Below are 15,757 nucleotides of genomic sequence, written 5' to 3'. Positions count from 1 at the left end.
TTTATTCCAGTTTGGCCCAAACAGCTTGCATGATAGCTTGATGGGAAGGTCAAGGCTAGGCACACCTTCTACCTATTTTTAATATTTTTTTGCAACCCTCCAGCATGCAGGTCACAGCCTCCTTAAGGTGATTGGCACAACTCCCAAGCAGCCGTACAAGTCTCCACAGTCACCCAATAATATCCTCTTTTTTTGGCCTTTGTTTCCCTCTCACCGCTGCAATCAAATCAATGAAGTTTGACGACGACTCTCTGTTCAATTAGCATAAACTTGGTCCTTGAATGAAACCAACTAAATAAGCAAGATCAACTGATATTTCATAGCCTCTGATGCTGATGTACAAGAATCCCATGTTTTCCTGCACTGATACCTCCGATCACTGCAGAAGAAGCTTTTGCTGAAACCCTTGGCCAAAAACTCCTCTCAGAGCTCAAATCCAAAATATCAAAACTCAGCATAATGAAAAGAAGACCTAAAATCTTCTTTTATCTCTCCCTTTTAGGGTTTGGTGCGATTCCCAAGAAAAGTACGATTTGGCATTAAATGATGTTTTAACTTTTTAATATTTATTTTTGACTATTGAAGTTTAAAAAATAAATCACTTTAAATTTAATATAAAAATGGCCCCATCCGATGAGAAATAGACCCTCACTTAAGTTATAACTTAAAGTGACTTAAAAATATTAAAACATTAAAGTTTGCCATTTAATATTTAATTAAAGTAATTAAATATTAATATCTCTCTAAGTATCCATTAGAATTGTTTGCCGTCAGAACTGAAGACTGCCAAGCCATACTCTGCCACTGCCCAACCCATTGGCTATAAATAGTAGGATTGCTAAAAATAGAAAGTATCTCAAACGGAGTCCTGGAGACCTCAAACGAAAGCCAGTCCTGTAGTGCTCACTCTGAAGATGAAGAATCAAACTCCGGAAGACCCTCTAACCAACCTCATCAGCCTACGAGGGTCAGTGATAGGCTAATCTACTCAGCTGACAAATGTCAACTAGAAGGGGACATCACAGTGACCATGGGCCATACACCATTCCAGCTCATGTACGACCAAAAGGCGGTGGTACCAGTGGAGTACACCGTACCAAGCCTACGAATGGCTATTGACAACCGGCTAGGAGATGCGGAGAGTCTAAATGCTCGACTTATGAACCTCACCAAGTTAGATGAACGTCAGATGATGGCACAATGGGCGACGGAAGTGGCCAAACATCGACAGAAGTACTGGCACGACAAACATCTCCGACGGACAAACTTCCGTCCCGGAGAGTTGGTCCTCAAGTATAACGGCCGCAACAAACTTTGTCTTGGGAAGTTCAAAGTTCGTTGGTTGGGGCCCTATAAGATCAGGGAAGTGGGGAAGAATGGAGCAGTGAAACTGTCTACCCTGGATGATAATCCAATTCGCGACCCTGCCAACGGCTCGAAGTTGAAACTGTATTGGGAACGTGATAAACCAGTCCTATCAATCAACATGTTGGGATATGCCACAAAAGGAGACTGAGCCATTAGAAGAAGCAAAGAAGTAAAGGAAGACCCTGTGGTGGCTGCAAAACCCTACAGGCATGATGAAGATTGGGCTAAGCCACTCACATTCATAGAGGAAAGACTTGTGCCCAAACAAGTTGAAGGCATCGCGGTACCCAAAATTCACAAGCACCTTACAAATGCCTACTTCGGTGATTCGACGGTATGGATAAGGATCACAGGGCACTGGAGGAAGAGAGCCCCATACGAAGGACTACGCGAAGGCTAAATTGTGGACGACATTGATGAAGAAGCGGAGGCTAAACGGAAGGCAGAACTTGTCAAGAAGGAAGAGCCAGTCGACCTAGAAGAGGAGGTAGACTTGGAGGAGTACGGTGCAACCTTAAGACCGTGTCTGAAAATGGTACTAAAAGCCGAGGATTTGTTCGTGATAGCGCTACAACTTGGCGAGTAGGAAGTCGGCCGCCATGCACTCTACGGGGTGATCCCTGATCTGACGGGCCAATTATAGGTGGATGGCGAGAAAGTAACATGGTACCAGCAGTATGGAGGTCCGTACATAGATGGAAGTCGTAAAGGGGTGGGACCGACACCATTGGTGGACAAAATATGGGACCTGGAATATGTGGGCACGTGTTGTCCTGAAGAGTGTTATAGGAGACTACCGCATGTATGTGCATGGTTGCATGATTCAGAGATCAAAGTAAGACCTCAAGGAGATCCCATTGGGGTGAAAAGGAAAATGCAAGACCTAGACAATGAGGATGATGTCGACAAAAGACCGAGCAAGAAGATAAGGAAGGAAGGAATCTGCAATAGAATAACACTGGGGAAAAGGGTGAAACGTCGGGTGCAAAAAGCTAAGTTGCGGAAACAAAAAAAGACAGTACGAGCCCTCGAAGAACAGGTGGTACAAGGAGGGGACAAGAAAAACAACCAAAAGAAGCAAATTGACAAGCTCTGTGGAAAATTAAAGGTACGAAGGCTACATTTTAAAAAGTCTTGCCAAGTAAAATATTAAAAAAATATTTCAAAAGAGGAATATTGAAGATAGGAAAAGCAAGGCAAATATTAAAAATTAAAAGATGAGGGTTTAAAATTAAGGAAAAATTAAAAGAAAGGGGAGAAATATTAAAGTTGGAAAAAGGAAAATTGACTAAGGCAAAACAAAAGGTATTTTATAGAAAATTAATAAAATATGTTTTAGCAACCCTAATTTTGAAGGAGAAAAAATTCTATAAATTAGCCTTGTTGTCTAGTCCAAACCAATCTGAGCAGTGAAGGAGAGGAGGAAGTGCGAATTCCAGGAAGCCGAAGACAGTCGTACGATATCGTACCATCATTACAGGAGTCGCCGGATGAAATCACATCAAAGTGCAGGCAATTGTCGTACGGGTCTGTATGAAGGAGGCCAGTGAAGAAGGAAGTAACCGTACAGACATCTTCCACGGCAGCATACGAGCCCGTACACACAACAAACAATCCATACGGCGAGCCTGTACACACAACAATTTGTACGGCCAGCTCGTACACACATCAAACAACCCGTACGACGAAGTACGGTCGGAGGAAGGTGATAGAGGAGTGCCGTACAAATTACCCCCATAGTCGGTGGACTCAACATCGTATGGGCCAGATGAGGCAACGTACGGTTCCGTACGGGGTGACCAAGATGCGCATTAGTCGTACGAATCCGTACACAGCATCCAACGTGGAGGGCGAACATAAGAAGATCGTATGGTAGTGGCAGGATACCGTACGAGGCGTGAAGGCATCAATTTTTTTTTTCAGGTATTTGTGCAGAGTTGGAAGAAGTCTGTACCGCATTGGATGAAGAATTTGTTGGCAGCCGTACATCCCATAGCAGAGGAAGTAGTCCGTACAGTGAAGGAGGATTTGGTGACGCCAGTATGGTGAAGACAAGTTGAGGTGACCCCAGCCGAACAAAAATTCCGGACCATTACAATAACGGTTGAGGGCAAGAAAAGGACAAGGGAAAACCACAGAATCCTAGGCACACAATCATGACAACGACAGGAGAACCAAGCAGCAACAATGCTAAGAAGGCCAAAGTGCGGCCAAGAATTCAGCGAGATCAACAAGAGAAAGTGACGGTAGAAATGTTGGCCTTTGAAAGTGTCATAGGGAGTGAATGCCGCAGCTCGTGGGATGAAACCCCTCCGGACCATGCACTGAAGAATTCTCTCAGAAAGGCCGAGGTAGACCATGCCACCTTCAACATAATAGATTTCGAGCCAGTTCTCCGAACCATGGTGGCATGTTATGATTCTCGCAGGCAAAAATCTATAATAGAGTACCAGGACTACACTATCACAGTTTCCTTCAAACCTGGCGACTTCCGAAGGGTATTTGGAGTACCAGATAGGGGGAGTCTGCAGCAAAACCAACCACCAAAATGACCAAGGAACGAAAGGACTGACTGCTAAAGTTGGTGTGTCGAAGTGATTTGACTCCTGCTGAATGGAAAAGTTTGTGGGCAAGCAGCAACAGCCGAGGACTGAAATGTTCCTTCATTGCCTTTGGTGACTGGCGGATGCTGATGGATTTGGTGAAAAGCAGGTTGACAGGGGCAAGCAGGGCTTCGGACATAGCCATTTGGATGATGAGCCTCATGAATGGACTCAAATTGGGTCACGTGTATAATTGGGCGCAACTGCTTTCGATAGGATTAATGACTTTCTTGCCCTGGAACACAAAACATTCCACATGTGCCACCATGACATCAACTTGTTTCTTGAAGTTGTTTGTACGCAGGTACCCTCCGAGAAGTGGGGAAGGTTTCAGCCGCAAGGAAGAGTAGAACGAAACAAGCTTGCTATGTACTACTGGGTGCATTTGGACATGCTCGGCAGCAGTGATGCCGCCCAACCCTCTAGGAAGAAGAGGAGACATGAAGTAGAAGAGGAAAGTTCCAGTGATTATACTGAAGGGGAAGAGGAAGAAACAAAAGATTTGGAGAGTCAGAGTGGTGAGGAGGGGTTCTGAATGGCACTGCACAATATAGACTTAGATGAAGTTGAAGAGGTTGAAGGGGTGGAAGTGCAGCTGGAAGGAGGGGAAGAGGTAGAGCGACCCGCGACACAAGAGAAAACTATGGCATGGGTAAAGTTTGCAGCCCCTAAGCTACCCTCATCGGCTCACCTGGTACCTCAACAAGCATTGGCAATGGCTACTGTACCCTCATAGGCATTGACAATGGCTACGCCGGTGGGAGACGTCACCCCAATTGACGTGGTGTTCCAAAAAATTCCCGAAGCATCCCCACGGGCACCAGTTCGAGTGACTTTGCCCTAGGTTGGACCGGCTATCGGGGGAGTAGTGTAGCCAAGAGGAAAATCCATACAAACACCTACAGCCAGGGCGGTATGATCAACTGAGGCAGTCATACGCACACCTCCGACAGTACACTGTACGGAGGACACACTTGCAGCTGGGACAGTACGGTTAGCTGGGGCAGTCGTATGTGCACCTCTCACAGTTTACTGTACGGATGACACACTCGTATGGATGGCAGCACCTTCAAGAGATGTAACAGTGGCAGCACCCTCGGGGAGGGGTGTACCAACAACAATACCATCGGGTGGAGATGTGCAGGGGACTGTGGCCAAAGGTGTAGATCAGAGTGTAGATGGCAGAGTGCATACAGATGAAGGGCCATTGTAGGAGGAATTGACTGTACTGGATGCTCTCATGGCAAGTGAGATTGATCAAGAGCAAGACGTGGATGCATCATTGGACAATTGGTTGGGGAAGTTTGCCCTTGCACCCCCGCCCCCTTCAGCACGCACAATGGCAGTTGGCAAGCAGCAGATTTAGGAAGAGGGGATTGGAAACATAGAGCAGACCTTGAGGATGGGGGAGAGCGAACAGGAGCATACACATAGTATTATCAATGTAGAGGATGAGAGCCTCCAATTCGGGAATAGCAAGATGAGGGAAACGGACTCACCACTGGGGAAGGATTCATTCGAGAGCCTTCGCATCTCACAACCAGACATACAGGACCCCGTCGACTCTATTCGGCGGTTCATGACAGAGGTGTAGGACTTTATAGAGGTAGCATGCGACATCGCCAACTTGGCCTTACGCATAGACGCAAGAGCTCTACCATAAGTAGAGAAGCTTCTGGCATTTATGACCACCGAATGCCAAGAGGAATTCACGAGCAGTTTGTCCAACATGGCTGGCCAACAACCGAGACTCCTGAGATGGTGGTAACCTGGCGAGGTACACACATCATGCATGGCCAGTGGGCCCTTGGCCCCACCTTGCAGGACATGGAGAGCTCCTACAGAGAGCTATATTTTCAGATGCAGGCCCTAGGCTGAACAATGAGCTGCTAAGGAAGAGACCGTCGTACTTCATCTGGAGTTGGATAAACGTATAGAACTTGCTGTGGAGAAGCAGATTCAAACTGAGCTGGAGGAGGCGACTGCACTACAAAAGACACGTATGGCCGAACAGAGTGTTCAAATGAAGACATTTGAGGAGAGGGTCTCGGTCCTGACATGGGAGGTGGAGGCGAAGGATAAGGGATTTGATGGAGACAGCTCTCATGGTGAAGAAATCTCGTGAACGCTAGCTGGTTGCTGAGAGGAACTTACGGCTCCGCACGGAGCAACTCCAGCAGTCCCGCCAGCAGACTTCAGCGTCCACCACTCCAGGGACGTCTTCTCATCCTTCTCAGTCTTAGTTTTCAGTTGCTCAGCTCCCATTTTGTCTCCGTCGTCTAGAAGACGACTACTGTTTGGGGGGGCTGATGTTAGGCGACAATTAGGCTAATACTTATATTTTGCTAAGTTATGTTTTGTGTAATAAGACAGTCGTTGGTTCCCGTAGGGGTGAGTGCAATGTAAGGGAACCGGGGCAATGTTGTTGTTGATGTACTAGCTTTTGGAATGCAATAAAAAGAAAACATCTTTCTGCCATATTTTTGTGACTGTTACTTAATGTTCTGAGTATTATTGTAGTTGCTGGTTACATGTTCTGTATACATTTACTGTTAATTCCGTGAACCTAAACAACTCACTGTAGGGAGTAAACAACCATGTCAAGGTACAACCATTCGTGGGCCACACCGTCAAGGTTTAAAGTGGCGAACTTGATGGCTTCTTTTTCAAACATGGGGTTCAAAGAGAGATATGTATTTAACTTTTGCAACCATGCCTTGGTTGAACAACCACTTGATCCATCATATGTGGGTATGTTAATCTTTTCCAAGTGCTGTTGAATGTCCTTATGGGGCTGCTCCTCATACCTTCTCCTATGTCCATTTCTTGTCATCATCTCATAATACCCAACAAAAGACATGTCTTGATGGATGGCAGGATCCAAGGCATTATATTTTGTGTGATGCTTGGCCATCTCTTCTTGTGGGTGTATATGTTCTTCTTCTTCTAGGAGTCCCATCTCATTTCTTTCTAGAAATGTAGCTCTGAATGTCTTTGGGATTGGGCTAATTGAATTCGTTGAGTGACTTCCATCCAATTTGGAGTAGATTTACCAATAACCCATTCTTGATTCATCTATTTCGAAGTCCTTACCATTTCTGCCATAGACTCCCTCAGGTTAGCTTGAAATTCTCTAGCCAGTGCTCTGTTTTCAGCCCTGAGGACCTCCCTAAAGTGGGCTTCTTCATTTTTTACACCCATAGCAACCTCTTTTCTCTTTTTCCTTTGCAAGTACTTGATTTCCCTATCACTTGTTTGCATGAACCTTCATTACCACACACTTACAGGTTGGCATGAAAGGCGCTTTGATACCATTGAGATGCACTTTCCTAGAAAATTTAATGAAAATAATAGAATTGCAACCAAAGAACAATTTTCACTGAATTTTAATCATAAACAACAGTCTTAACCTAATTCTTCCAAGCAACAACAATTTATCAACTAGCTAATTAACCCATGAACTTGCACAAAATGAATCAAACTCCAACAACAATTGATATTGATTATGATCATATCTCTGCAACCTAAGGACTGTTATGACAATCATTACAATAGCAACAAGTTACACTTCCAAATCTACCACAAATGATGGACTCACATGATTGAACTGTATTGTAAACTTGAAGCTTCAATGCACTCCCTGAGTGAGAATGCCGTAAAGAAACAAAGGGTTTTTGCCCTCCGATTCCAGCATTCAATGGGTTTCTGTCCACTTATCAAAGTCTGCTATGGGCTTTCGTCCACAGAAGAACTCTTGAACACAAAGTGCTCAAAAGATACAATAACATAACATGGATGATTACAATTGAAATGTTTCCTTAGTCTTATATGCTACCCACCCCTAGATCATATTAGTTGGCCTAGACCAAAATTGGCACCAAATTGGACAAAAAGGAGAGGGGGAAGAGAAAAACGTTAGAGAAAAATAAACTTGAATCTAAAACTCATCTTTCTAACCTTTTGTACATCATTCCATAAATGCACAAATGCAACTTGGAACCAATCTCTACTAGACCCTTATGTGCAAGTCCAATGCAAGATGGTGTGATTACCAAAGGAAAAGTCATGTGTGATTGTTGTTGAATTTTAGCACACAAAAATGTGTTTATGTGACCACACAAAACACCTCACCATCAACAAGGTTTTAGTGATGTAAACATATGTTGAATCCACCAATATTCAATGAATCAAACACATAGACTTATGCAGAAAGAAAACATATTTAGAGTTTGAAAACATCAAAACATGAAAACTCATAAAAAATGGAGCAAATATTGGTATATAGTTCTCATAATGGAGTTTTCATTGCTTTTCAACCCTTTACAATGAGTTTTATATGAGATTATATAGGTACATTTGGATGTCGATGATCGACAATCGTTCCCTCCAAAAGTTACAAAAGATAAAATACAGTAGAATGTGAAGAGGCACTTTGACTAATCTCTCACATTGTAATTTTACATTAATTACAAAAATAGTCCCACTTTGCGCACTTTCAATTAGCCCCACCCTGAGATTAATTTTGTTTGTACAATTGGAAGTCTTTTACCACTGCATTTACCAGGTTTGGATTAGGACCATCAAAATGTACAAATTAAACATTTATCTGAATGAAATTATCAAAAATTGTCTCACGTGACTGCTTCAATCCTGCAATGTTTTGCTCAAATTCTTCACATGCCATCCATAGTATGGTAAGTCTACTGATTGATGAAGAGTCAAAGTTCCCTCCCTTGAGCAACTTTGCTTGTACCATTTTATCAAACTAAGGCTTCAAAACTTGCACCAGATTTAAAATATTTTGCACATTATGCACATTGAATGCTATTGTTTTCACAAAATCACTAATTTATTTTATTGCATGCTTCATAAGGTTATATGAGGTCCAAAATTTGTATTAGAGATGTCAAGCTCGGATAACAATTTTGAGGGTGGACAATACCTTTACTCACATTTCATCTTTGTAGGGTAAGACATTATCTAGGTAGAAGTTCCTGCCACCACTAGATGTGCCTTAGTACTTGTAGATAGAAAAATATTTAACAAGATGCAATTGATAGAAGAATCAATTTTAAACCTTGGTTAGTATGATAAAAATTGGTATAAATTCTCTTTCCCTGAATTTTTTTGAGTTTCTAGCAATTCAGGAGAGTTTAAGGGTTTACTGAAAACTTGCAAAACACAAATTGGAGTCTGGGTCCAGTTTGCATCTTGCAAATCTGACTTTGGACCTGATTTGTAGTTTACAATAGCAATAAAACTTGTAAATTGTAAATGAAATGTGTTATTCAAAATATAACCAGAATTTGGAGACTAGATGCAATTGCAAAAAAAAAATTACAAATTGCAAAATGTTTTGGGAATGTGACTGTTGGCCGGACTTAAGGTCTGGATTGCAATGTGTATAAAAATTGTTACTTGCATAACTTTTGGGTTTTTGGATTGCAACAAAGTTGCAAATTGCTAAATATTTTGGAAATCCAGAATGTGACTGGAGTTCGGACTCTGGTCGTAGTTTTTTAAAAAGTTGCAAATTGCAAAATGTGACAGGAGTTCGATCTTTGGTTGTAGTTTGCAAAAGAGTTGTAAATTTCAAGATGTTTTGGTAATGTAGAGTGTGACTGAAGTTTGAAATGGTGATGCATCAAATTGCAGAACTCCCAAATTGAAAGCTTGGGAACTAGTGAGTTGGATCTACAAATGAAATAGATACTAAACCCATGGGTATCTGAACTAAAATCCAAACATGTTCAAAATGCAAAGCTGTGAAGATCACTAAACATTTGGTGTTTTTGGATTTGCAACAAAACCCCACTTGAAAAGGGGAAAAGAGAACAAAACTAAGGAAAATCACATATAAACTAACCTGAAAAGGCAACATTGAGCACATGTCAAGATGAATTGCCAAAAAGACAACAAATGTAACTTGAAAATGGCAGATAAATTGCCAAAATGAAGACCAAAACAGTGGGAAAATGAAGCATTGGGTCAAAAAAAGAAGCAAAAAGATTGTGCATGGGGTAGAATTGCAAATTGGAGTTCGGGTTTGGTTCGCAACTTGCAAACCAGAGTTTGGGCCTGGTTTGCAATTTGCACCAAACACAAAAAAACCCTTGAAAATTTTAAATTTTCAAGAAAAGCAAAAGTCTCTTAACACTTCAAAAGATCTCCATTTTGATGTTTTTACCTATTCAAAGTATAATTATACAAACAAAACCAAATTGATTTGAAAATTGAAGCATAAGGATGAACAAAAAGTCTAAAAAATAAACGAGGTTCCAAATTTTGACAATGAATAAGGCCGATGTTGTGGAGTTCACAATAGTACAGATCAGTGATACAAGAGATGCAACCGTGCCAACTTATGAAACAATTACAACATATCTAGAATGGGCATAGAAAGAAAGAACTTAAAAAACCACAAAACTGAATTATGGAGGAAAGTTGCCAACTTTGGTTTCAAAATATTAACAGCATGAGCAGGAATTGATTCAGATGACACAAACCATGGGACTGTTACTGTTTAACATGAACATGTACTGTCTTGACTCTTCATCACTCTTTGGATAGGGCTGAGTCATTAAATAGTTGTCATAGTTGACCTAGAAGACATATTTTGACCGGAAGGATATTCACTATATAGATCTTTCATGGTATTTAAGTTGCCAAATCAAAATTGGATATGGGTATGGCAAAAGAAGTTTTTGGGTGGGGATAGGTACGTTCAGGTACATCTGTCCCAAAAATAAATTAATCATAAATTTATATATTTTTACAACGTAAAAACAGTTAAATTTAAAATACCACAGATCATTCATAAATGTTGGGTTTATAATAGATATCATGTAGGTAAATTAGAAGAATATCGTAACCTTAAGTAGTGTGTAAAGTCGTGGTTTAAATAAATATTTAATATTTTCATTACACAATGCCGTAACTATCGTATAGTTATCATCAGATGGGGTTGCATTGTCATCAGCAAATTGCTTATTGAATTGCCTGCTCTAGCACCAATTTCAAAGTTAGAGTATTGTGTTTGAAGTAAATTCTAACATTTCCCTCGTGTCTACTTTGACATTGATGATTTTCTAAGATTATTGTCATCAGCAATCCAGATGGGGTTGCATTGTCATCAGCAAATTGCTTATTGTGCCTGCTTTAGCACCAATGTCAAAGCTAGAGTATTGTGATTGAAGTAAGTTCTAACCTTTCCATCGTGTCTACTTTGACATTGATGATTTTCTAAGATGGAACAATGTTCCTTTGGTCTTTGTTGTCTTTGTTGGTATTCCTGTTAGTTTATATATAACTGCTGACTGTTGCTCGATCGAGATGCACCACTACTACTTTCCCTTCTAGCAGACCACCAAAAGTCTAATTTCAGACTGTAATAATATGCACTGCAATAGGAAGCATCCTAAGATGCTAAACAAGGTAATTACATATCTTATGTGGGTCTCAATAATGTGAGAATGAATAGTCTCCTGAATCTTCATTGTCCAAGATTTATTTGATAGTTTGACTTTGAATTTGTAATGACTAATGCCATAATTCATCAACAAATTAACAGCTGTCATTCAGGGTTTCAGGATTTTATGGTGAAAAAGCCAAATGAAACAATGTCCAAATTTGTGCCATCTGCTGGGATCACTGTAGAAATGCCCCATCCAACCTCGAAATGCCCAGGTATGCTTTGTGCTGTTTCCACATGATTCTGCCTGAGAAAAGCCAACCAAGCCTACTTGATTTCACAAGCAATTCGGATCTAGACCCAATTCCGGTACGACTGGTACCTAGAAATGCTGTTATTTGCAGCTGATTTGGTAGCATAGGTATCTGATTATCACTTCATATTGAATTGTGATTTCCCTTGTGTACAATGAGATGGGATGATGAATAATTGCTGCATGAAAATAATATTAATTCTGTTGAAAGCCCTGCCTCCAATGACAATGTGTCATTCCCAGATTTGATGGATTGGAGAAAATTGAGCTATGGGCATGGATTCATTGATGTCTTTGACAAAAGGATATTAGCAATAATGATTGCACAAACTTAATAAATTTGCAGCAAATAAAGCAAGAATCACAATGACCACCATCTTTTCAATAACTATTGTTCAGGGTCGCAATGATCACCATCTTTCATTCACAAAGAGACACTCTGCTAACACTGGGCCAGTGGTTTTCTAACTCAACTTCTGTAGAAAAGTCCCCTTGTTCCATGCAGAAGTTGAGAACAACTTCCTGTCTGGTGGAGAAAATGACAGAATTTGTGCTTTTAATTATTGCCTCCCTTGCAGTTATCTTTATATAGTACATATCTGTATGTACACTTGATCTAGTTCAGTAAGCCTCACTAACTGTATGTGAATTAGACTAGAAAAGGTGAATTTCAGTTCCTCGGAGCTTCACTGTTTCCATGTAAGACAGTAACATGGAATTTGTATGCCCAATTTTAAGACACCTTGCATGTGATTGGCCTTGTCCAGCTAGCACACATACCCACCGTTGTAAATCTATTTAACTTATGCTAATGAAGAGTTGCAACATCAGCTTTAACCCTAGTTACCAAATCCAAACAAACTTGGTTAAAATCTGGTTGGATGCAGATTTTTTTAGAATGTCCAAATTTGGCCAAATCATCAGATGAAATTTAAAAATTCCAGATTTCCGAGGTTTTTAACTTCCTGAACAAATTAGAATTTTTTAACCTAGTAAACACCTGTCCCTCTTGGTGCTATTTGTTTTTGTAAGTGTCTTTTTGTTGTATGCTGTTGGCCAAGTTATGCACAAATTCATCTAGCTTGCGATCTTCAAAGGGTAATGTGCGGTTTTCATATTTGTGATTCCAAAATAATATGTATCATTCTTTGTTGAGTATGATGCTTCTAGTTTGGGGATTTGAGCAGTTTTAATGCAACATGATATGTCAATTGCCTTTTAGAGCTACAAGTTCTGTAAAAAATAAGATTTTACCTATTCAAGATAAGGATATGCTAGCAGCAATGCGTGAACCAAGTTTAAGAACTATATAGTATTTTTGCATTTGGATAATGGATTGATCATTTCAGTTTAAAATACTTCGTATTGCAACATGATCATGAGTGACAAATTGATGGAAAATTTTGAAAGGTGACAAAAAAGCAGTAGTTGGCAGCTGGTGTCTTATTTATAGTTCCAAAACAGTCTCTTACAGCAAAAACTATCCCAGGTTGGAAACATAATATTGAGGCAAAGTATATTAAGGATGATGAATGGGATGAATTGTCAGAGGATCAGTTGGCATCTTTGACCAAAAGAAAAAAGCATTCCTTTCATGATGCACTCATTCATCACCAGCTACAGTAGTTATGTATCCCATATCAAAGTTTAAGATATATGTAGTTTTTTTTAAGCTCTTCTCTTTCAGCCAGACACGTTTTTCAAAATAATTCTCAAATTAGAAGAACCAATCAAGGAAATGGTTTGAAGGGTGACCTCCACAATTTTGTGGCTTGTGAGCAATGTCAAATAAACAAAGATGAAACAGTTTGGAAAACAACTTAACTTCAGTAATTGGCGTTCCTAATGTAAAATGGGAACTATCAACACTAATTTCAATACAAATATTTCCAAGGTGAGTTATAAAGATTGCATTGTTGTGGTTGCTGAAAAATTAACCAAGTATGCTGATTTTACTCCTATTCATGTCAATTATAAAACTCGTCTCTTCTTTTCTCTTCTCATCAGTGCTGCATGGCAAATGCTGATACTTCCTTTCAGGTTTTATCTATTTTTACTTTCTTTCCTTTCCCTCTCTTCCACAACTTCTCCAAATGAAAATGCAAGGTCCCTTATTTTCTTTTCCGCTCTTTTTCTGTTTTCGCATGTTTATAAAGAAAAATTAGATTGGGAAAGGTCAGAGAGGATATCTGGTCATCCCCAAGACATTTCCTTGTTCAAAAAAGTCTTCCTGGCCATCCACTCCTGAATTGTACCCAGGACAGGGAGGCCTACGAACCTGTCTTATGTGCTATGTATAAATTATTGATTGAGACAGAGCAAGAATTTATGTCTCTCCGTTTCTCTGATGTGTCTGCAAAACTTTTAATTTCCTGAAGCTCTATAGAAGCCATCTCGTCCAAATAGTACACTGCTTTCTGGGCACAATTAGTATTGTTTTTCCGCTGCCTGAGTCGAGATCATTTTTTCAGCTTTCCATGGACTATGCTATAACTGCAAACAAACTAGGAAACAGTTTATCATGTGCATCACGATGCCTTCTAAGTGCTAAATTATTTCTATAGTTATATATTCCTGCTAAGTTTCTTGCTTATTAACTTGTTCTGTCCTGCTTTTCCAATTGCTTAATTCATTCAGGTAGCTGGGTTAAGAGCTCTAACCAGTAAAATGCAAATGAAGTCAATGCTAAAATGGATGCGGGAGAAAAAGATGTTGAAGATAATATCCAATCCTGGAGGATCTTGTTTGCCTTGTTTGTATTCCCTTGGGTATAACAAGCCTTAAAATGTTCTTGGCAAATTGGAAATTCAGATGTCAAATATTGTCACGAATGAGTTTGTCACAGGAGACTGCAAAGATCACACTTGCCATTGAATCTGGGAAACCAGTTTTTACGCTCCTATTCTCACTGAATCTGCAGAGAGTAATTTTCTAGCTTGTTGAATGTAAACATTTTTTAATTGAAGTCAATACCAAATAGAGCTAATGTCTTGAATTTCGTTAAAGTTTATGTGACTATTTTAGCTGAACTTTCAAGCTTTATAGATTAGAATCTCCTTTTGCTGTATCGAAGTGGAAAAGGGTCATTGGCCCCATATAGCTGCTTACTAAATTAACAAGGAGAAAAAATCTCTATTGAGGATTGAAAATGAAGGAATGTATTAATTATCAAATAATGGTTTTTAAGTATCTTAATCGCACCAAACTCTATTGGGCAGAAGTAAAATACTTCTTAAAGAAAATAAATCTATTATAAGCTTTATAAAGATAATGTCCCACACGGTCCATACCTGCACCTGCTGAAGAGTATTATGGATCACAAACATAAGACATCCTGAAATTCCCGTCTTGTACAATTAAGTTGTTTGATACAGCTTCTTGTCTAAAAGAGTAAATCCAAACGTAGAGTTTTTCTATGTGGAATATGGGACTATTGAAGTTACGCATATTTTCAAAGTTCTAGACATTGTGTCCTTGAAATCATGTAAGTGTTTGGGCAGAGAATACGACATCTTTTTGTCGATTGTTTGATGTTTTTAAGGAATATCAATTGCCTTGTACGTTAGGACATTCATTTTTAAAGCATCCATGTTATAATGCACTCCTAGAGTAGGTTACTTATACTTGAGCTTAGCTACTTCAAGTCTAATATTATAATGTAATGGAATCGTAGAACCATTAATAAAAAGGCTACGAAGTATAGATTGATTTGGAGAAAAGACAAGATTGGCCATGAAATGGGACTTGTGTAAAACCACTCAAGTTTATGAAAATTACTGATCCGAACAACAAAACATGTTATAGTCTACTATCACAATAATACCATCAACAAACTATCTGTTGTGGAAGAATATGGTACACAGAATGCTAATCTGAATAGCATCAATCTAATGATTTTCCTGAAATTGAGTTACCAAATCACTAGCCTCAACTATTAGAGAATGAGTTAATTCATCAAGTCCCATTTTAGGCTCGCTAGTAATTCATCAAATCCCATTTTAGGCTCTCACTAGTATCCCAACATAAATTTTTCCGACATTTCTATATCCCAAATAATGTACT

General features: G+C 39.8%; 1 protein-coding gene across 1 annotated transcript in view; it reads left to right on the top strand.

Moving 5' to 3' along the window:
* The window catches only part of LOC131859948 (uncharacterized), a 79,714-nt gene extending 65,014 nt beyond the window's left edge, over positions 1-14,700 (top strand). The window contains exon 2 of the mRNA XM_059214251.1: positions 14,333-14,700. Coding sequence (XP_059070234.1) covers positions 14,333-14,479 — 147 coding nt within the window. The 3' untranslated portion in view covers positions 14,480-14,700. The remainder of the gene's footprint in view (positions 1-14,332) is intronic.
* The last annotated feature ends 1,057 nt before the right edge of the window (positions 14,701-15,757 follow it).

Source organism: Cryptomeria japonica, chromosome 11 (genome assembly GCF_030272615.1).
Source record: "Cryptomeria japonica chromosome 11, Sugi_1.0, whole genome shotgun sequence".
In the NCBI taxonomy this organism is placed as follows: Eukaryota; Viridiplantae; Streptophyta; class Pinopsida; order Cupressales; family Cupressaceae; genus Cryptomeria; species Cryptomeria japonica.
This window is presented reverse-complemented; position numbering and strand designations above follow the sequence as displayed.